This window comes from Nerophis ophidion, linkage group LG14 (assembly GCF_033978795.1).
Source record: "Nerophis ophidion isolate RoL-2023_Sa linkage group LG14, RoL_Noph_v1.0, whole genome shotgun sequence".
NCBI classification, from domain to species: domain Eukaryota; kingdom Metazoa; phylum Chordata; class Actinopteri; order Syngnathiformes; family Syngnathidae; genus Nerophis; species Nerophis ophidion.
Window position 1 is genome coordinate 11,395,509 of NC_084624.1, and position 23,721 is coordinate 11,419,229.

At 41.4% G+C, this 23,721-nt stretch overlaps 1 protein-coding gene across 3 annotated transcripts in view; it reads left to right on the top strand.

Annotated features, from left to right (window-relative positions):
- Positions 1–23,721, top strand: part of st3gal3b (ST3 beta-galactoside alpha-2,3-sialyltransferase 3b) — a 202,146-nt gene that overhangs the window by 166,169 nt on the left and 12,256 nt on the right. For all 3 annotated transcript variants that reach the window (XM_061919835.1, XM_061919836.1, XM_061919834.1), the window contains one exon: positions 17,968–18,114. In XM_061919835.1, coding sequence (XP_061775819.1) covers positions 17,968–18,114 — 147 coding nt within the window. The remainder of the gene's footprint in view (positions 1–17,967; positions 18,115–23,721) is intronic.

Below are 23,721 nucleotides of genomic sequence, written 5' to 3' on the forward strand. Positions count from 1 at the left end.
CCCACGCAGTCAAGGGGAGAACATGCAAACTCCACACAGAATGATCCCGAGCCTGGATTTGAACCCAGGACTGCAGGAACTTTGTATTGTGAGGCAGACGCACTAACCCCTCTGCCACCGTGAATTCCCTCTGACTTTCAGGTACCATATAATCTCACTAAAACACTAGTTACACAATAAGCAGATAAGGGATTTTCCAGAATTATCCTAGTAAATATGTCTAAAAACATCTGAATCGCTCCCACTGCCCTCGCCTTTTTTTTATTTATTTATTTTTTTCCCCTAGTCCTTCACTCTCACTATCCTCATCCACGAATCTTTCATCCTCGCTCAAATTAATGGGGAAATCGTCGCTTTCTCGGTTCGAATCGCTCTCGCTGCCGGTGGCCATGATTGTAAACAATGTTCAGATGTGAGGGGCTCTACAACCCGTGACGTCACGCGCACATCGTCTACTACTTCCGGTACAGGCAAGGCTTTTTTATTAGCGGCCAAAAGTTGCGAACTTTATCATCGATGTTCTCTACTAAATCCTTTCAGCAAAAATTTGGCAATATCGCAAAATGATCAAGTATGACACATAGAATGGACCTGCTATCCCCGTTTATATAAGAAAATCTCATTTCAGTAGGCATATCAGTTGAATATGCTACAAAAACAACATATTTGATGTTCAAACTGATAAACAATTTTTTTTTTGCAAATAAACATTATTTTTAGAATTTGATGCCAGCAACACGTGACAAAGAAGTTGGGAAAGGTGGCAATAAATACTGATAAAGTTGAGGAATGCTCATCAAACACTTATTTGGAACATCCCACAGGTGTGCAGGCTAATTGGGAACAGGTGGGTGCCATGATTGGGTATAAAAACAGCTTCCCAAAAAATGCTCAGTCTTTCACAAGAAAGGATGGGGCGAGATACACCCCTTTGTCCACAACTGCGTGAGCAAATAGTCAAACAGATTAAGAACAACGTTTCTCAAAGTGCAATTGCTAGAAATTTAGGGATTTCAACATCTACGCTCCATAATATCATCAAAATGTTCAGAGAATCTGGAGAAATCATTCCACGATGTTTAATCCATGCTGGGTTCTAACGTTGGTTGGACCATTGAATTTTGGTCGTTTCCCAACTAATATTCTCCAACACAAATACAACGTTGCAACAACATGCTTTTTGACTATGTTAAATCACGGTTGGTTTCTAACGTTGATTCGACCATTGAATGTTGGTCATTTTCCAACCAATAATCTACATCCCAAATACAAAGTAAAAAACATGCGTTTTGATGACGTTTAATCAATGTTGGTTTCTGACGTTGATTCAACCATTGAATTTTGGTCATTTTGCAACCAATATTCTACAACACAAATACAACATTGAAACAACATGCTTTTTGGCAACGTTTAATGTTAGTTTCTGACGTTGATTCGACCATTGGATTTTGGTCATTTCCCAACCAATATTCTACAACACAAATACAAAGTAGACACAACATGCTCTTGGATGTTTCATCAATGTTGGTTTCTGACATTGAGTTGACCATTGAATTGTGGTTATTTCCCAACCAATATTCTACAACACAACTACAACGTAGAAACAACATGCTTTTTGACAACGTTTAATCAATGTCAAGTGGTGACGTTGATTCGACCATTGGATTTTGGTCACTTTCCAATTAACATTCTAAGACACAAATACAACGTTGAAATAACGTTTTATCAATGTCAGGTTGTGATGTTCATTTGACCATTGAATTTTGGTTGTTTTCCAACCAGTGTTTTGCAACACAAATACAAAGTTGGGACAACATGCTTTTTGACAATGTTTATTTCATGTTGGGTTCTGACGTTGATTAGACCATTGAGTTTTGGTCGTTTCCCAACCAATATCCTACAAGACAAATGCAACGCTGAAACAACGTTTAATCAATGTCAGGTTGTGATGTTGATTCGACCAGTGAATTTTGGTCTTTTCCCAACCAATATTCTACAACACAAATACAACGTTGAAACAACATGCTTTTTGACAACGTTTAATCAATGTCAAGTTGTGACGTTGATTTGACCTTTGAATTTTGGTCGTTTCCCCAACCAATATTCTCCAACACAAATACAACGTTGAAACATGCTTTTTGACAACGTTTAATCAATGTTTGTTTCTGACGTTGATTTGACCATTAGATTCTGGTCATTATACAACCAATATCTACACTACAAAGTAGAAACAACATGTTTTTTGACGATGTTTAAATCAATGTTGGTTTCTGACGTTGATTTAAACATTGAATTTTGGTCATTTCCCAACCAATATTCTACAACGCAAATACAAAGTAGAAACAACATGCTTTTTTACAAAGTTTAATATATGTTGGTTTCTGACGTTGATTCGACCATTGATTTCTGGTCATTTCCTAACCGATATTCTACAAAACAAATACTATGTTGAAACAACATGCTTTTTGACAACGTTTAATTAATGTTGGTTTCTGACGTTGATTTGACCATTGAGTTTTGGTCATTTTCCAACCAATATTATACAACACAAATACAACGTTGAAATAACGTTTAATCAATGTCAGGTTGTGATGTTGATTCAACCATTGAATTTTGGTCGTTTCCCAACCAATATTCTCCAACACAAATACAATGTTGGAACAACATGCTTTTTGACAACATTTAATCCATGTTGGTTTCTGACGTTGATTTGACCATTGATTTTTGGTCATTTCTTAACCAATATTCTACAAAACAAATACTATGTTGAAACAACATGCTTTTTCACAACGTTTAATTAATGTTTTTTTCTGACGTTGATTTGACCATTGAGTTTTGGTCATTTTCCAACCAATATTCTACAACAGAAATACAACATTGAAACAACCTGTTTTTTTACAGCGTTTAATAAATGTCAGGTTGTGACGTTGATTCGACCATTGGATTTTGGTCACTTTCCAACTAACATTCTACGACACAAATACAACGTTGAAATAACGTTTAATCAATGTCAGGTTGTGATGTTGATTCAACCATTGAATTTTGGTCGTTTCCCAACCAATATTCTCCAACACAAATCCAACATTGAAACCACATGCTTTTTGACGACGTTTAAATCAATGTTGGTTTCTGACGTTGATTTGACCATTGGATGTTAGTCACTTTCCAACTAACATTCTACGACACAAATACAACGTTGAAATAACGTTTAATCAATGTCAGGTTGTGATGTTGATTCAACCATTGAATTTTGGTCGTTTCCCAACCAATATTCTCCAACACAAATCCAACATTGAAACCACATGCTTTTTGACGACGTTTAAATCAATGTTGGTTTCTGACGATGATTTGACCATTGGATTTTAGTCACTTTCCAACTAACATTCTACGACACAAATACAACGTTGAAATAACGTTTAATCAATGTCAGGTTGTGATGTTGATTCAACCATTGAATTTTGGTCGTTTCCCAACCAATATTCTCCAACACAACTACAATGTTGAAACAACATGCTTTTTGACATCATTTAATCAATATTGGTTGCTGACGTTGATTTGACCATTGATTTTTGGTCATTTCCTAACCAATATTTGTCATGATCCGTGGTCTGGATCATGTTTAGTTTAGTTATTTTCTGTTAGTTCGGATTCCCTTTGTTGTTTGTACACCTTGTGAGTTAGTTTGGTCACCATGGTAACGTATTAATTTCACCTGCTGCGGGTTCCAGACGCACACCTGTTTTTGTTAATTACTTTCTTATTTAAGCCTGCCTTGTCCCGTCAGTCGGTCTTGGTCCCTTGTTTGCGGTATGCAACTGTTTCGTTGGCATTTACTAGATTTTTAGGGGCGCCATAGCTCGGTTGGTAGAGTGGCCGTGCCAGCAACTTGAGGGTTGCAGGTTCGATTCCCGCTTCCGCCATCCTAGTCACTGCCGTTGTGTCCTTGGGCAAGACACTTTACCCACCTGCTCCCAGTGCCACCCACACTGGTTTAAATGTATCTTAAATATTGGGTTTCACTATGTAAACCGCTTTGAGTCACTAGAGAAAAGCGCTATATAAATATAATTCACTTCAATTCACATTTCTTGTTACCTGATCCTGTGCTAGTGTTAGCATTAGCTCCCGTGCTTTCGCCACGCGTTTCTTTTGTTCTTTTCGTCTGTTTTTGTACTAGTGGTTTTGTTATTAAAACCATTCTTACCTTTACGTTGTTGTCTGGAGTGTCTATGTTTGCGTTGGAGGAACGATCCCGCATTAAAATGCGACCTACATGTGACAATATTCTACAAAACAAATACTATGTTGAAACATCATGCTTTTTTTACATCGTTTAATCAATGTCATGTTGTGATGTTGATTTGACTATTGAATTTTGGTCATTTTCCAACCAATATTCTACAGCACAACTACAATATTGAAACAATGTGCTTTTTAACGTTTAATCAATGTCAGGTTGTGACGTTGATTCGACCATTGGATTTTGGGTACTTTCCAACTAACATTCTGTGACACAAATACAACGTTGAAACAACATTTAATCAATGTCAAGTTGTGACGTTGAGTCCACCATTGGATTTTGGTAATTTTCCAACCAATATTTTACAACACAAATACAACGTTGAAACAACATGCAATCAATGTCAGGTTGTGATGTTCATTTGACCATTGAATTTTGGTCATTTTCCAACCAGTGTTTTACAACACAAATACAAAGTTGGAACAACATGCTTTTTGACAATGTTTAATTCATGTTGGGTTCTGACGTTGATTAGACCATTGAGTTTTGGTCGTTTCCCAACCAATATTCTACAACACAAATGCAATGCTGAAAAAACGTTTAATCAATGTCAGGTTGTGATGTTGATTTGACCATTGGATTTTGGTCATTTTCCAACCAATATTCTACAACAAAAATACAACGTTGAAACAACATGCTTTTTGACAACGTTTAATCAATGTCAGGTTGTGACGTTGATTCGACCATTGGATTTTGGTCATTTTCCAACTAACATTCTACGACACAAATACAACGTTGAAATAACGTTTAATCAATGTCAGGTTGTGATGTTGATTCGACCATTGGATTTTGGGTGCTTTCCAACTAACATTCTATGACACAAATACAACGTTGAAACAACATTTAATCAATGTCAAGGGTGGAGTGCCATCTCCGGGTTGGGGAGGAGACCCTGCCCCAAGTGGAGGAGTTCAAGTACCTAGGGGTCTTGTTCACGAGTGAGGGAAGAGTGGATCGTGAGATCGACAGGCGGATCGGTGCGGCGTCTTCAGTAATGCGGACGTTGTACCGGTCCGTTGTGGTGAAGAAGGAGCTGAGCTGGAAGGCAAAGCTCTCAATTTACCGGTCGATCTACGTTCCCATCCTCACCTATGGTCATGAGCTTTGGGTCATGACCGAAAGGATAAGATCACGGGTACAAGCGGCCGAAATGAGTTTCCTCCGCCGTGTGGCGGTGCTCTCCCTTAGAGATAGGGTGAGAAGCTCTGCCATCCGGGAGGAACTCAAAGTAAAGCCGCTGCTCCTCCACATGGAGAGGAGCCAGATGAGGTGGTTCGGGCATCTGGTCAGGATCCCACCCGAACGCCTCCCTAGGGAGGTGTTTAGGGCACGTCCAACCGGTAGGAGGCCACGGGGAAGACCCAGGACACGTTGGGAAGACTATGTCTCCCGGCTGGCCTGGGAACGCCTCGGGATCCCCCGGGAAGAGCTAAACGAAGTGGCTGGGGAGAGGGAAGTCTGGGTTTCCCTGCTTAGGCTGTTGCCCCCGCGACCCGACCTCGGATAAGCGGAAGATGATGGATGGATGGATGGAAGTTGTGACGTTGAGTCGACCGTTGGATTTTGGTAATTTTCCAACCAATATTCTACAACACAAATACAACGTTGAAACAACATGCTTTTTTACAACGTTTAATCAATGTCAGGTTGTAACGTTGATTTGTCCATTGGATTTTGGTCACTTTCCAACTAACATTCTACGACACAAATACAACGTTGAAATAACGTTTAATCAATGTCAGGTTGTGATGTTCATTTGACCATTGAATTTTGGTCATTTTCCAACCAATATTCTACAGCACAACTACAATATTGAAACAATGTGGTTTTTAACGTTTAATCAATGTCAGGTTGTGACGTTGATTAGACCATTGAGTTTTGGTCGTTTCCCAACCAATAGTCTTCAACACAAATGCAACGCTGAAACAACGTTTAATCAATGTCAGGTTGTGATGTTGATTAGACCATTGGATTTTGGTCATTTTCCAACCAATATTCTACAACACAAATACAACGTTGAAACAACATGCTTTTTGACAACGTTTAATCAATGTCAGGTTGTGACGTTGATTTGACCATTGGATTTTGGTCATTTTCCAACTAACATTCTACGACGCAAATACAACGTTGAAATAACGTTTAATCAATGTCAGGTTGTGATGTTGATTCAACCATTGAATTTTGGTTGTTTCCCAACCAATATTCTACAACACAAATACAACGTTGAAACAACATGCTTTTTGACAACGTTTAATCAATGTTGGTTTCTGACGTCGATTTCACCATTAAATGTTGGTCATTTTACAACCAATAATCTACATCCCAAATACAAAGTAAAAAACATGCGTTTTGATGATGTTTAATCAATGTTGGTTTCTGACGTTGATATAACATTGAAATTTGGTGATTTTGCAACCAATATTCTACAACACAAATACAAAATTGAAACAACATGCTTTTTGGCAACGTTTAATGTTAGTTTCTGACATTGATTTGACCATTGAATTGTGGTTATTTCCCAACCAATATTCTACAACACAAATACAACGTTGAAACAACATGCTTTTTTACAACATTTAATCAATGTCAGGTTGTAACGTTGATTCGACCATTGGATTTTGGTCACTTTCCAACTAACATTCTATGACACAAATACAACGTTGAAACAACATTTAATCAATGTCAGCTTGTGATGTTGATTTGACCATTGAATTTTGGTCATTTTTCAACCAATATTCTACAACACAAATACAACGTTGAAACATGCTTATTAACAACGATTATTCATTGTTGGATTCTGATGTTGATTTGACCATTGAATTTTGGTCATTTTGCAACCAATGTTCTCCAACACAAATACGACATTGAAACAACATGCTTCTTGACAACGTTGATTCAATGTCAGGTCGTAACGTTGATTCGACCATTGGATTTTGGTCATTTTCCAACCAATATTCTACAACACAAATACAACGTTGAAACAACGTGCATTTTTATGATGTTTAATCAAAGTTGGTTCCTGAAGCTGATTTGACCATTGATTTTTGGTCGTTTCCCAACCAATATTCTACAACACAAATACAACGTTGAAACATGCTTTTTGACAACGTTTATTCATTGTTGGATTCTGACGTTGATTCGACCATTGAATTTTGGTCATTTTGCAACGAATGTTCTACAACACAAATACAACATTGAAACAACATGCTTTTTGACAACGTTGATTCAATGTCAGGTCGTAACGTTGATTCGACCATTGGATTTTGATCATTTTCCAACCAATATTCTACAACACAAATACAATGTTGAAACAACATGCATTTTTATGATATTTAATCAAAGTTGGTTCCTGAAGCTGATTTGACCATTGATTTTTGGTCGTTTCCCAACCAATATTCTACAACACAAATACAACGTTGAAACATGCTTTTTGACAACGTTTATTCATTGTTGGATTCTGACGTTGATTCGACCATTGAATTTTGGTCATTTTGCAACTAATGTTCTACAACACAAATACAAAGTTGCAACAACATGCTTTTTGACAACTTTGATTCAATGTCAGGTCGTAACGTTGATTCGACCATTGGATTTTGGTCATTTTCCAACCAATATTCTACAACACAAATACAACGTTGAAACAACATGCATTTTTATGATGTTTAATCAAAGTTGGTTCCTGAAGCTGATTTGACCATTGATTTTTGGTCGTTTCCCAACCAATATTCTACAACACAAATACAACGTTGAAACATGCTTTTTGACAACGTTTATTCATTGTTGGATTCTGACGTTGATTCGACCATTGAATTTTGGTCATTTTGCAACCAATGTTCTCCAACACAAATACAACGTTGCAACAACATGCTTCTTGACAACGTTGATTCAATGTCAGGTCGTAACGTTGATTCGACCATTGGATTTTGGTCGTTTCCCATCCAATATTCTACAACACAACTACTACGTTGAAACATGTTTTTTGCCAACGTTTATTCAACGTCAGGTTGTGACGTTAATTCTCAAGCTACCCGTTGGAAACCACTGCTTTAAATGCTCATTGAATGGAAGTTTCTCACTTTCAGTATTTGAAGTCGCACAGAATCCAAACTGTGTTACCTACGAGGCATCTTAATTTGGAGGCTCCACCGTAGTGAAGTGAAGTGAATTATGTTTATATAGCGCTTTTTCTCTAGTGACTCAAAGCGCTTTACATAGTGAAACCCAATATCTAATTTTTACATTTAAACCAGTGTGGGTGGCACTGGGAGCAGGTGGGTAAAGTGTTTTGCCCAAGGACACAACAGCAGTGACTAGGATGGCGGAAGCGGAGATCGAACCTGCAACCCTCAAGTTGCTGGCACGGCCGCTCTACCAACCGAGCCATACCACCGTAGCGTTCCTGGCCTGTGTTTTCCAGGAAGCATGACAATGAACCGAGCTGTAAGCAGCTGCAACCACAGCAGCGCTGCACCTTTTCTCCACGGCACCTGTACTCGTCCAGTTTTGTGAAGATCATCAAAGGCGATCCCCACCCCGCCGCGTTACTCTCTCATGTACACGCCGGGTCATCGCTGTGCAAAGCCAGGGTGTGTGTCGTGTGTACCCTGGAGCTTGTCTCTGTCCCACAATAAAGACAAATATGCCTGGCGCTCTTTATTCGGCGAACCCAAGACGTACACGCATCCACACAGCGTTGCTAAATGGATTCCTGGCAAACACAAGCTGTGTTGACAGGAGGGATGAGCTGTTGTTCCTGTTGCAGCTTGCCAAAAGCACAGCACTGGGCCCGCGTTCAAAAAGAGCCGCCGCCGTTGTTAAACGCCGCAGACTTGCTACCTTTGCCAGCACGCACACGTCACACACACACACACACACACACACACACACACACACACACACACACACACACACACACACACACACACACACACACACACACACACACACACACCATCGTGCATGGCTGTATCAAAGCCGGCTGAACAAGGGCTATTTGAACAGGTGATTCCCATTTTCATTTTGGGATCCGGCTGGCTTTGTTCCTTTTTTTTTTTTTTTTGGAAATCATTCTACCGCGCTGCCGGTGTGTTGCACGGTTATTTTGTTTATCGTCTGACACCTTGACTGGTAAAAGAAGACGAATGTCATAGGAGGTGTGAAGACATTGTCGGGAAGTGGCGGACAACCTCCTTCTGCTTTGTACAAACCCTGTTTCCATATGAGTTGGGAAATTGTGTTAGATGTAAATATAAACAGAATACAATGATTTGCAAATCCTTTTCAACCCATATTCAGTTGAATATGCTACAAAGACAACATATTTGATGTTCAAACTCATCATTTTATTATTTTTTTGCAATTAATAATTAACTTAGAATTTTATGCCAGCAACACGTGCCAAAGTAGTTGGGAAAGGGCATGTTCACCACTGTGTAACATCACCTTTTCTTTTAACAACACTCAAACGTTTGGGAACTGAGGAAACTAATTGTTGAAGCTTTGAAAGTGGAATTCGTTCCCATTCTTGTTTTATGTAGAGCTTCAGTCCTTCAACAGTCCGGGGTCTCCGCTGTCGTATTTTACGCTTCATAATGCGCCACACATTTTCCATGGGAGACAGGTCTGAACTGCAGGCGGGCCAGGAAAGTACCCACACTCTTTTTATTCCTTAGCCACGCTGCTGTATCACGTGCTGAATGTGGCTTGGCATTGTCTTGCTGAAATAAGCAGGGGCGTCCATGATAATGTTGCTTGGATGACAACATATGTTGCTCCAAAACCTGTATGTACCCTTCAGCATCAATGGTGCCTTCACAGATGTGTAAGTTACCCATGCCTTGGGCACTAATGCACCCCCATACCAACAAAGATGCTGGCTTTTGAACCTTGCGTCGATAACAGTCTGGATGGTCCGCTTCCCCTTAGTTCCGGATGACACGATGTGGAATATTTCCAAAGACAATTTGAAATGTGGACTCGTCAGACCACAGAAGACTTTTCCGCTTTGTATCAATCCATCTTAGATGATCTCGGGCCCAGAGAAGCCGGCGGCGTTTCTGGATGTTGTTGATAAATGGCTTTCGCTTTGCATATTAGAGCTTTAACTTGCACTTACAGATGTAGCGACGAACTGTATTTAGTGACAGTGGGTTTTTTTAAGTGTTCCTGAGCCCATGTGGTGATATCCTTTAGAGATTGACGTCGGTTTTTGATACAGTGCAGTCTGAGGGATCGAAGTTGACGGTCATTCAATGTTTTACGTGGAGTGATTTCTCCCGATTCTCTGAACCTTTTGATAATCTTATGTACCGTAGCCGTACCGTACCCAGTCATGGCGCCCACCTGTTCCCAATTAGCCTGCACACCCGCGGGATGTTCCAAATAAGTGTTTGATGAGCATTCCTCAACTTTCAGTATTTATCGCCACCTTTCCCAACTTCTTTGTCACGTGTTGCTGGCATCAAATTCTAAAGTTAATGATTATTTGCAAAAAAGTTTATCAGTTTGAACATCAAATATGTTGTCTTTGTAGCATATTCAACTGAATACGGGTTGAAAATGATTTGCAAATCATTGTATTCTGTTTATATTTACATCTAACACAATTTCCCAACTCATATGGAAACGGGGTTTGTAAACCACAGCAAGTGCATTAGTGGGTTTTTACCCAGCATCTAATGATTGCTTTATGTAAAAAAGAGTCAAGCAACGCCCTCGGGTCAAGGTGGGGTTTTTGAACGACTTCATTTTGAAATGCCATTTTCACCCCCTGTCAGTTGAAGTACTGAAATTTGTCCTCTGCATTTGACGCATCCCCTTGTTCATCCCCTCAGAGGTGAGGGGAGCAGTGGGCAGCAACGGTGGCCCCGCCCGGGAAGCATTTTTGGTGATTTAACCCCAGTTTAGGATAATATTTCAACAGCAATCCTTTCCAATCAGAGCATTTGTTTTATCTAGGGATGTCCGATAATGGCTTTTTTGTCGATATTCCGAAATTGTCCAACTCTTAATTACCGATTCCGATATCAATCGATATATACAGTAGTGGAATTAAGCATTTTTTCATACACCCACATACCTTTCCCTACCCTGCATGTCTCTTCCAGGTTTGTTCCTCTGAAAAAAACATTTAATTTTTTTTCTTCCCGCAGTAGCTCTCGTCGATTGTTGATTGTGTCACTCTTTAAATCTAACTCCGCCAAATCAGTTTAAAGGGGAACTGCACTTTTGTTTTAGTTTTTCATGTGATATTTACGTATTAGTCTGTGTGATGAGGTGGCAACTTGTCCAGGGTGTACCCCGCCTACCGCCCGAATGCAGCTGAGATAGGCTCCAGCGACCCCAAAAGGGACAAGCGGTAGAAAATGGATGAATGGATGGATTTGCGTATTTGGCTCATTTCAAGCATACCAAGAAACAAGCGAACCAACAAACATAATGAACATCACTTACTGTACAATGTCTGCTGTCACAAGGATGCTGACTGTTAGGATGTTGATTAGAGATGTCCAATAATAGCTTTTTTGCCGATATTGTCCAACTCTTAATTGCCGATTCCGATATCAACTGATACCGGTATATACAGTCGTGGAATGAACACATTATTATGCCTAATTTTGTTGTGATGCCCCCGCTGGATGCATTAGTTAGTGCTGCAAGGGGTTCTGTTGTTTTTATGTTGTGTTGCGGGGCGGATGTGTTTGTCATTCCTGTTTGGTGTGGGTTCACAGTGCGGCGCATATTTGTAACAGTGTTAAAGTTGTTTATACGGCCACCCTCAGTGTGACCTGTATGGCTGTTGACCATAAGTGGCCTAAAATAAAGGGCATGGTGGGATCTCTCGGTGACGTGGCTGTACTTGCCTGTATTACTTTGGTTGCAATAAATAAATTGATTATTGATAGAGATGTGCGATAACAGCTTTTTTGCTGATATTCCGATATAGTCCAATTCTTAATTACCGATTCCGTTAACAACCGATACCGATATATATAAAGTTGTGGAATGAACACATTATTATGCCTAATTTAGTTGTGATGCCCCGCTGGATGCATCAAACAATGTAACAAGGTTTTTCAAAATAAATCAACTCAAGTTATGGAGAAAAAAATGCCAACATGGCACCACCATATTTATTATTGAAGTCACAAAGTGCATTATTTTTGTAGCTGAGATAGGCACCAGTGCCCCCCGCGACCTTAAAGGGAATAAGCGGTAGAAAATGGATGGATGCCTCAAAACAGCAGCTTGGAATTTGGGATATGCTCTCCCTGAGAGAGCACGAGGGTGGTTGAGGTGAGCGGGGGGTGTTTATTGTAGCGTCCCGGAAGAGTAGTGGTGCAAGGGGTTCTGGGTTTTTGTTGTGTTGTGTTACGGTGCGGATGTTCTCCCAAAATGTGTTTGTCATTCTTGTTTGGTGTGGGTTCACAGTGTGGCGCATATTTGTAACAGTGTTAAAGTTGTTTATGCGGCCACCCTCAGTGTGACCTGTATGGCTGTTGACCATAAGTGGCCTAATATAAAGGGCATGGTGGGATCTCTCGGTGACGTGGCTTGCTGCAGTCAGAGAACATTTTAGAACTGCCTGCATTACTTTGGTTGCAATAAATAAATTGATTATTGATAGAGATTCCGATATTGTCCAATTCTTAATTACCGATTCCGATATCAACCTATACTGATATATACAGTCGTGGAATGAACACATTATCATGCCTGATTTTGTTGTGATGCCCCGCTGGATGTATTAAACAATGTAACAAGGTTTTTCAAAATAAATTAACTCAAGTTATGGGGAAAAAATGCCAACATGGCACTGCCATATTTATTATTGAAGTCAGAAAGTGCATTTTTTTTTTTTTACATGCTTCAAAACAGCAGCTTGGAATTTGGGGCATGCTCTCCCTGAGAGAGCATGAGGAGGTTGGGGTGGGGGGCAGGGTTGTGGGGGGGGGGGGGGGGGGGGGGGGTTATTGGGTAAGGGGTAGCGGGGGGTGTATATTGTAGCGTCCTGGAAGAGTTAGTGCTGCAATGGGTGTCTGGGTGTTTGTTCTGTTGGGTTTATGTTGTGTTACGGTGCGGATGTGTTTGTCATTCTTGTTTGGTGTGGGTTCACATTGTGGCGCATATTTGTAACCGTGTTCAAGTTGTTTTTACGGCCACCCTCAGTGTGACCTGAATGGCTGTTGACCAAGTATACCTTGCATTCACTTGTGTGTGAAAAGACGTTGGTATTATGTGATTGAGCCGGCACGCAAAGGCAGTGCCTTTAAGGAAAATCGACGCTCTGTACTTCTCCCTACGTCTGTGTACCACACCTACAGCGGCGTTTTAGACATAAATTCTATTTTTGGAACCAATACCGATAATTTCCGATATTACATTTGAAAGCATTTATCGGCAGCCCGATATTAGCGGACATCTCTAGTTTGATCGGTTACAAAGTGTTGTGGAAGAAGGCCGTGTACGCTGAATTTAAGAGCTACAACCACAGAGCTTAGAATTTGTCCCCCAAATACATTTGCCGGACACATGTGCTGCAAAGACATACTTGCGTGCTTTGACGAATGTCTTCCCGCCATAAACAACTGTCACCAGAAAGTAACACATGTAAACAAGCCCACGGTGATGACAACACTCATAGTAAATAGTGTCATTCAAACCGCTCGGACTTGTTTGTAAAGTAAGGTATGATTGAGGCTTTTTAAAGGGGAACTACTCTTTTGGGGGGGATCGTTCACAGTCATTATTTAAGCATGACAACGGACATATTTTTTTATTTTCGCTTTTTATAAATTCCATCCATCCATCTTCTTCCGAAGGTCGGGTCGCGGGGGCAGCAGCCTAAGCAGGAAAGCCCAGACTTCCCTCTCACCGGGCTTTTCGCCCAGCTCCTCCCGGAGGATCCAGAGGCGTTCCCAGGCCAGCTGGGAGACATAGTCTTCCCAACATGTCCTGGGTCTTCCCCGTGGCATCCTGACCAGATGCCCGAACCACCTCATCTGGGTCCTCTCCATGTGGAGGAGCAGCGGCTTTACTTTGAGCTCCTCCCTTATGGCAGAGCTTCTCACCCTATCTCTTAAGGGAGAGCCCCGCCACCCGGCGGAGGAAACTCATTTTGGCCGCTTGTACCCGTGATCTTGTCCTTCCGGTCATAACCCAAAACTCATGACCATAGGTGAGGATGGGAACTTAAAGGCCTACTGAAAGCCACTACTACCGACCACGCAGTCTGATAGTTTATATATCAATGATGAAATATTAACATTGCAACACATGCCAATACGGCCTTTTTAGTTTACTAAATTGCAATTTTAAATTTCCCGCGAAGTATCCTGTTGAAAACGTCGCGGAATGATGACGTCACCGGTTTTAGCGGACATTTTTTCCCAGCCCGATCCAAGCTATAAGTAGTCTGCTTTAATCGCATGATTACACAGTATTCTGGACATCTGTGTTGCTGAATCTTTTGCAATTTGTTCAATTAATAATGGAGACGTCAAAGAAGAAAGATGTAGTTGGGAAGCGGTGTATTACAGCTGCCTTTAGCCACACAAACACAGCCGGTGTTTCCTTTTTTTAAAATTCCCGAAGGTGAAGCTTTACTATGGAACAGAGCGATCAAGCGAACATGCCAATCGGCAGGTTTCGGTGACAAAATTCTGCTAATAAGTCGGCTCTTACCATAAACATGAGCGGAGCTTGCGTCCTCCTGCAGCTGAGGACTATTACCTCCTCCCACCGGAGACACTTGCGGTCACCACACCTGTGGCCACACCCCTCCGACTTTCAGGTACCATATAATCTCACTAAAACACTAGTAACACAATAAGCAGATAAGGTATTTTCCAGAATTATCCTAGTAAATGTGTCTAATAACATCTGAATCGCTCTCACTGCCCTCTGCTTTTTTTTTCCGGTATAGCTCGGTTGGTAGAGTGGCCGTGCCAGCAACTTGAGGGTTTCAGGTTCGATCCCCGCTTCCGCCTTCCTAGTCAATGCCGTTGTGTCCTTGGGCAAGACACTTTACCCACCTGCTCCCAGTGCCACCCACACTGGTTTAATTGTAACTTAGATATTGGGTTTCACTATGGAAAGCGCTTTGAGTCACTTGAGAAAAAAGCGCTATGTAAATATAATTCACTTCACTTCACTTCTTTCTAGTCCTTCACTCTCACTATCCTCATCCACGAATCTTTCATCCTCGCTCAAATTAATGAGGAAATTGTCGCTTTCTCGGTCCGAATTGCTCTCGCTGCTGGTGGCCATGATTATAAACAGTGAGGATGTGAGGACCTCTACAACCCGTGACGTCACGCGCACATTGTCAGCTACTTCCGGTACAGGCAAGGCTTTTTTATTAGCGACCAAAAGTTGCGAACTTTATCGTGGATGTTCTCTACTAAATCCTTTCAGCAAAAATATGGCAATATCGCAAAATGATCAAGTATGACACATAGAATGGACCTGCTATCCCCGTTTAAATAAGAAAATCTCATTTCAGTAGGCCTTTAAATCGACCGGTAAATTAGGAGCTTTGCCTTCCGGCTCAGCTCCTTCTTCACCACAACGGAGCGATACAGCGTCCGCATTACTGAAGACGCCGCACCGATCCGCCTGTCGATCTCACCATCAACTCTTCCCTCACTCGTGAACAAGACTCCGAGGCACTTGAACTCAGATTGCATATAACTTGGTACATTTAGTCCACAGTATACAAATACGAATGAGGAATTATTTTATCATGTGATTTGGCTGTCTCCATACGTTCCACTTTGCTAATGTTGGAACCCATTTCGTCAGCGTATCAGCATTTTGAGAAGGAAATAGGCACTGACGCTACCCATATCCGCATAGGTTTAATTTGTCGAAAATAAATGTTGCCCTTTCAGCTGGAATACACATCGGCATACATGCTAACGGGCATGTATTTGCCCCGTTAGCATGTATGTCGATGTGTCATTGACCGGGCTAGCATGACCATCACACTAAGCATTCGTTGCAGGAACATACTAGCTTTGTTAGACAAGCCCATAGACTGTATTGGACAATATAGTTTACATACCAAATGTCCATTTCCATTTATTACAAGAACATGTAAATGGCCTGACTCACCTATCAAGGAGGAAATGAGCAAGTTTGGCTACAGATGAAAAAACCTTCTCCGCCTTCCATAGTCTCCGTCTTTCAAAGGCATCCCCGATACACATCCTGGTTTTGTTCCTAACTTTGTCATGAATAAGTTGAGAATCGTAACGAGGCCTTTTAGATTTACCAAGGTCTGACATGTTTAGTAACTTAACCAGTGGCAGTAGCCAGACAAAGAGGGCGGTGCATAACTGGCAACCTGAATGTGACACACTGACTAACTTTCTAATTGGTTAAAATTAAAACAATGAGATTTCGGGGCTGTAAATCTTTTTTTGATATGAGCATATCCCGGCTGAACTACTGTTGTCAGTCATAGAGGTATTGGAACATGATTTATTAATGCCTTTTGACATATTTTTGGGGCCAATGAATGAGGACATGAAATGATTACATATGGGTCCTTTAACCCAGTGGTTCTCAACCTTTTTTTAGTGATGTACCCCCTGTGAACATTTTTTTAATTCAAGTACCCCCTAATCAGAGCAAAGCATTTTGGGTTGAAAAAAAGAGATAAAGAAGTAAAATACAGCACAATGTCATCAGTTTCTGATTTATTAAATTGTATAACAGTGCAAAAAGTTGCTAATTTGTAGTGGTCTTTCTTGAACTATTTGGAAAAAATATATATAAAAATTACTAAAAACTTGTTGAAAAATAAACAAGTGATTCAATTATAAATAAAGATTTCTACACATAGAAGTAATCATCAATTTAAAGTGCCCTCTTTGGGGATTGTAATAGAGATCTATCTGGATTCATGAACTTAATTCTAAAAAAATTTCACAAAAAGGAAATCTTTAACATAAATATTTATGGAACATGTCCACAAAAAATCTAGCTGTCAACACTGAATATTGCATTGTTTTGTTTTTTCACAGTTTATGAACTTCAATTCATAATTTGTTGAAGTATTATTCAATAAATATATTTATAAAGGATTTGTTGATATTTTTTGAATATTTTTAAAAAATCTCACGTACCCCTTGGCATACCTTCAAGTACCCCCAGGAGTACTTGTACCCCTATTTGAGAACCACTGCTCTTACCTCTTAAGGCCCAAGCTGTTTGTTTACATGCTTTTTTTTTAAATTCTGTTTGCTATTTGGGCTTATTGGACCCTAATTAGAATAAAAACTAAAAATCATCTTGCTATATGATGCACTTAGTCCATAAGTACACAAATGTGTGCGTCATGTTTAGTGACATGCTAATTCTTATTTTTACACTTTTTTTTCCCAAGTTCCATTGTATGTTATACTCTTCTGACACCCCCAGATGGCAGTATAAGTGTCCACATAAGTGGCCAAAAGACCCCAATTCAGTAGTGTACACAATTTTGGAAATAAGAGCTAAAAGGTGCTGTCCACGCATGTGGCCACTAAGCCTTTGGATGACAAAAAGCCTTTCAGCGTACTCACTAGAACTGTTGTCGAACGCTTGATAGTCCTTTGTATCCTAATGTTATTTTGTAATGACACACATTTTTTCTTATTTTCCCGGGTTCGACCACACCCCAGCGAGGAACCGAGGGCTTTTGGAAGTCCGTGGCCCAGCATGTGCCCCGTGAGCCCAGCGAGATAAGAATCCTCAACCCCTACTTCATCCAGGAGGCCGCCTTCCAGTTCATAGGCCTGCCCTTTAACAACGGCATCATGGGAAAAGGGGTAAGACGCATGCAGGCACACACTTGCACCCTCACCACGAGCCAGCAGTTAAGAATTACCAGCATTAGGCTCGGAAATTGGCTTCAGCAGGACAGCATCGGGGATTTGGACGAAAAAGACTCGGCCTTCCTAAAGTGATTCCGAGTTGGCAGTCGGTGGAGACCAAAATGCTTTCACCTGGCACGAGCAGGAAGTGGGAGAAAGTAAGAAAAATGTTAATGAATCAATCAGCACCTTAACTCAGTCCGAGTAGCTGCTGTTTTTATTGCTGATCATGTCTATTACTGGCGGTGTTTTGTCCTAAAGCCTAAACCACTGCCAGAAAAAATACGTTGCATAATCTTCATGTCTTGTGAGGAATTTTTGTCACGCGGCCAAATATCTTTGCAAGTGACATGCTCTTTAACTGTTTACCTTTTTGCTCCGGGCTAAAGGAGCTGTTTTGTTTGCAAATTGCTCAAAGTTACATTTTTCAAAGCAAACAATATCTCCACGTTGGCAGGCTCGTGTTACTGTTGGTTGTTTTACAGACCACATTTGTTTTAATCTTGTCCATCAGTGATTCTTGAACTTTGGTGCATGGGCTCCATCGAGCAGCCGTTTCCCATAAACCGCCAAGATACCTGTGGGGGCGGGGTTATGGGCGTGGTCACCATGACGAGTGGTTTGCATAATTTGATATGATTTTCTTTAAAAAGGCTCAAAATATGTATACATACATACATACATACCAAAACAAATGTTCTTATGAAGTTGGATCATCTTCCGCTTATCCGAGGTCGGGTCGCGGGGGCAGCAGCCTAAGCAGGGAAGCCCAGACTTCCGTCTCCCCAGCCACTTCGTCCAACTCTTCCCGGGGGATCCCGAGGCGTTCCCAGGCCAGCCGGGAGACATAGTCTTCCCAACGTGTCCTGGGTCTTCCCTTGGCCTCCTACCGGTTGGACGTGCCCTAAACACCTCCCTAGGGAGGCGTTTGGGTGGCATCCTGACCAGATGCCCTAACCACATCATCTGGCTCCTCTCGATGTGGAGGAGCAGCGGCTTTACGTAGAGCTCCTCCCGGATGGCAGAGCTTCTCACCCTATCTCTAAGGGAGAACCCCGCCACCTGGCGGAGGAAACTCATTTCGGCCTCGATCTTATCCTTTCGGTCATGACCCAAAGCTCATGACCATAGGTGAGGATGGGAACGTAGATCGACCGGTAAATAGAGAGCTTTGCCTTCCAGCTCAGCTCCTTCTTCACCACAACGGATCTATACAACGTCCGAATTACTGAAGACGCCGCACCGATCCGCCTGTCCATCTCACGATCCACTATTCCCCCACTCGTAAACAAGACTCCGAGGTACTTGAACTCCTCCACTTGGGGCAAGGGCTCCTCCCCAACCCGGAGATGGCACTCCACCCTTTTACGGGCGAGAACCATGGACTCGGACTTGGAGATGCTGATTCTAATTCCGGTCGCTTCACACTCGGCTGCGAACCGATCCAGTGAGAGCTGAAGATCCCGGCCAGATGAAGACATCAGGACCACATCATCTGCAAAAAGCAGAGACCTAATCCCCCGGCCACCAAACCGGATCCCCTCAACGCCTTGGCTGCGCCTAGAAATTCTGTCCATAAAAGTTATGAACAGAATCGGCAAAGGGCAGCCTTGGCAGAGTCCAACCCTCACTGGAAACGTGTTCTTATGATGTAGTGTGTATATATATATATATATATATGTATATATATATATATATATATATATATATACATATATATATATATATATATATATACAGTGTTTCCCACAGGTCAGGCATCTATTTGTGGTGGTGTGGTCGGGCTGCGGGGGGGTAGGGAAGGGTTGGGGGGGGCAGCGGCGCCGGCGATGACCAAGAAGAACGCAGAGTTGGAATATAATTACAACACTTTATGTACATCTTTATAATAATAATAATAATAATGAATTAGATTTATATCGCGCTTTTCTATTGTTAGATACTCAAAGCGCTCACAGAGAAGTGGGAACCCATCATTCATTCACACCTGGTGGTGGTAAACTACATTTGTAGCCACAGCTGCCCTGGGGTAGACTGACTTATACACATTTATATAATATTTACATATTTATATAATATGTAACTACAAGCTCCATTCACAGACTGAGTCCCATTGCTTTTATGAGCGGTCGAGCGAGTCAAAAGCCGAAAAAAATAAAAATATATATATATATATATATTTTTTTTAAATGTATTTATTTATTTTATTTTTTTGTGGCGGCCGTAATTCTTTCGATGCGGGCCGCCACAAATAAATGAATGTGTGGGAAACCATGATATTTATATATTTATATATATATATATATATATATATATATATATATATACATACACACACACACACACAACGTATTTTTCGGACTATAAGTCGCAGTTTTTTTCATAGTCTGGCCGGGGGGGGGGGAACATATACTCCGGAGCGACTAATGTTTGAAATCATTAACACATTACCGTAAAATATCAAATAATATTATTCATCTCATTCGCGGAAGAGACGAAGAAAATGTCAGCAATCGTCACACACGTCAACCAATGAGAATTCGGCAGGGGAGGGTCATGGCAGAAGTGCATTGTGGGTCATGGAATGCTAACTGCTATATGTTACTGCCGTAGCTATTAAAATGCATCATTTTATTGTTGGCGGTAACTTATAAAAACTGAGAAGGGCTGAACAAAAATGGGACCGAAAAGGAAATCATGTACTGCAGATTACAAGCTGGATGTAGTGAAATATGCAGCAGAAAACGACAAGAGGAAGCGGCGCATACCTTTGGAGTTGGCAGAGTTGTTTAGAAGTGACATCGAGGAAGATTATTTCATGGGATTTATCGATTAGGAGAGACAGATTGTTTGGTAAAGGTATAGCATGTTCTATATGTTATAGTTATTTGAATGACTCTTACCATAATATGTTAGGTTAACATAGCAGGCACCTTCTCAGTTGGTTATTTATGCCTCATATAACATACACTTATTCAGCCTGTTGTTCACTATTCTTTATTTATTTTAAATTGCCTTTCAAATGTCTATTCTTGGTGTTGGGTTTTATCAAATACATTTCCCCCCAAAAGTACGACGTATATGCTTTTTTTCCTTCTTTATTACCGGTATGCATTTTCGGCCGGTGCGACGTATACTCCGGAGCGACTTATAATCGGAAAAATACGGTATACATACATACCAAAACAAATGTTCTTATGATGTAGTATTAACACACACACACACATATATATATATATATATATATATATATATATATATATATATCCATTTTCTACCACTTATTCCCTTTGGGGTCGCGGGGGGCGCTGGTGCCTATCTCAGCTACAATCCGGCAGAAAGCGAGGTACACCCTGGACAAGTCGCCACCTCGTTGCAGGGCCAACACAGATAGACAGACAACATTCACACTCACATTCACATACCAGGGCCAATTTAGTGTTGCCAATCAACCTATCCCCAGGTGCATGTTTTTGGAAGTGGGAGGAAGCCGGAGTACCCGGAGGGAACCCACGCAGTCACCGGGAGAACATGCAAACTCCACACAGAAAGATCCCGAGCCCGGGTTTGAACCCAGGATAGGGTAGGGGGGGTGTCTATTGTCGCGTCCCGGAAGAGTTAGTGCTGCAAGGGGTTCTGGGTATTTGTTCTGTTTTGTTTATTTTGTGTTAAGGTGCGGATGTTCTCCCAAAATGTGTTTGTCATTCCTGTTTGGTGTGCGGCGCATATTTGTAACACTGTTAAAGTTGTTTATACCGCCACCCTCAGTGTGACCTGTATGGCTTTTGACCAAGTACGCGTTGCATTCACTTGTTTGTGTGAAAAGCCATAGATATAATGTGACTGGGACGACACGCAAAGGCAATGCCTTTAAGGCACGGCCCCAATATTGTTGTCTGGGTGGAAATTCAGGAGAATGGTTGCCCCGGGAGGGGGCACTGAAATATGGGAGTCTCCGGGGAAAATCGGGAGGGTTGGCAAGTATGACTGGAAGACGCAACTGGTCTGTACTTCTCCTTACGTCCGTGTACCACTCCGTACAGCTGCGTTTTAAAAAGTCATACATTTTACTTTTTGAAACCAATACCGATAATTTCCGATATTACCTTTTAAAGCATTTATCGTCTGATATTATCGGACATCTCTAGTTTGCATGGGAGGTAAAAACCTGTTGGAATTATGCCGTTTGTTATCATAAGATTGGTAATAAAAGTTACAAATAGCGTCGGACTTTGATTTCCTCTGGGGGCTACAATATATTTAATTTGTTTTCAACTAAAAAAACAACTTTATTTTCAAGGTGTGGCGCGCCACATTCAGTTCCATTAAAGGGGAAACACCCTGCGCTTGTTTGTTGTTGTCACACCTATGGATCATGTTTTGTTTTGTCATGTTATGTTTTGATTTTGGACATTCAGTCACGTTTTGCACTTCCTGGTTTTGTTTGTTTCCATGCCAACGCATTACTTCCCACCTCGTCACGCCCCTGCCCTCAGTCCCGCACCTGTTCCTGATTATCACAGCCAGTATTTAAGTAATTTTCTTTCTGTTCATCAGTCTGGGGACTTTGATTTCATTGCTATTTGCATTCTGCTTCATGCCTTCACGAATACCTGCTAATAATAATAATAATAATAATAGATTTTATTTGTAAAAAGCACTTTCGTTGAGCAAACAACCTCAAAGTGCCACAGTGTAAAAAATAGTAATCCATCCATCCATTTTCTACCGCTTATTCCCTTGTGGGGTTGCGGGGGGCGCTGGCGCATATCTCAGCTACAATCGGGCGGAAGGCGGGGTACACCCTGGACAAGTCGCCACCTCATCGCAGGGCCAACACAGATAGACAGACAACATTCACACTCAGATTCACACACTAGGGCCAATTTAGTGTTGCCAATCGACCTATCCCCAGGTGCATGTTTTTGGAATTGGGAGGAAGCCGGAGTACCCGGAGGGAACCCACGCATTCACGGGGAGATCATGCAAACTCCACACAGAAAGATCCCGAGCCTGGATTTGAACCCAGGACTGTAATAAAAATAAATAAAATATAAAACTAGAAACAACCCAAAAGCTACAACCAGCATGCATGTCTATAGAAAGGCTTTTTTAAAAAGATGGGTTTTTAAGCCTTTTTTAAAAGCATCCACAGTCTGAGGTGCCCTCAGGTGGTCAGGGAGAGCGTTCCACAGACTGGGAGCAGCGGAGCAGAAAGCCCGGGTCTCCCATTGTTCAAAGCTTTGTCCGTGGAGGTTGGAGGAGGTTAGCCTGTATGGAGCGGAGATTGTCGTGTGGAGGATTTGGGGGTGAGCAGTTCCTTGAGGTAGAGGGGGACGAATACCTGCTATCCATGCCCCTTGTTTCGGTCACAGTAAGTGTTTTTGTTTTAGTTGTTCATAGTTCTGCCACAGTGCAAGTTTAAGTTTATAGTTTATCGTCTTTCATGCCACAGAGCAGGTGTTTTGTTTTCCTGTTTGTATTTTTGTAGCCAAGTTTCTGTACCTCTTTGTGAGCGCCCTTAGTTCGATTATTTTTGTATTCAGTACTCAAATAAACCAT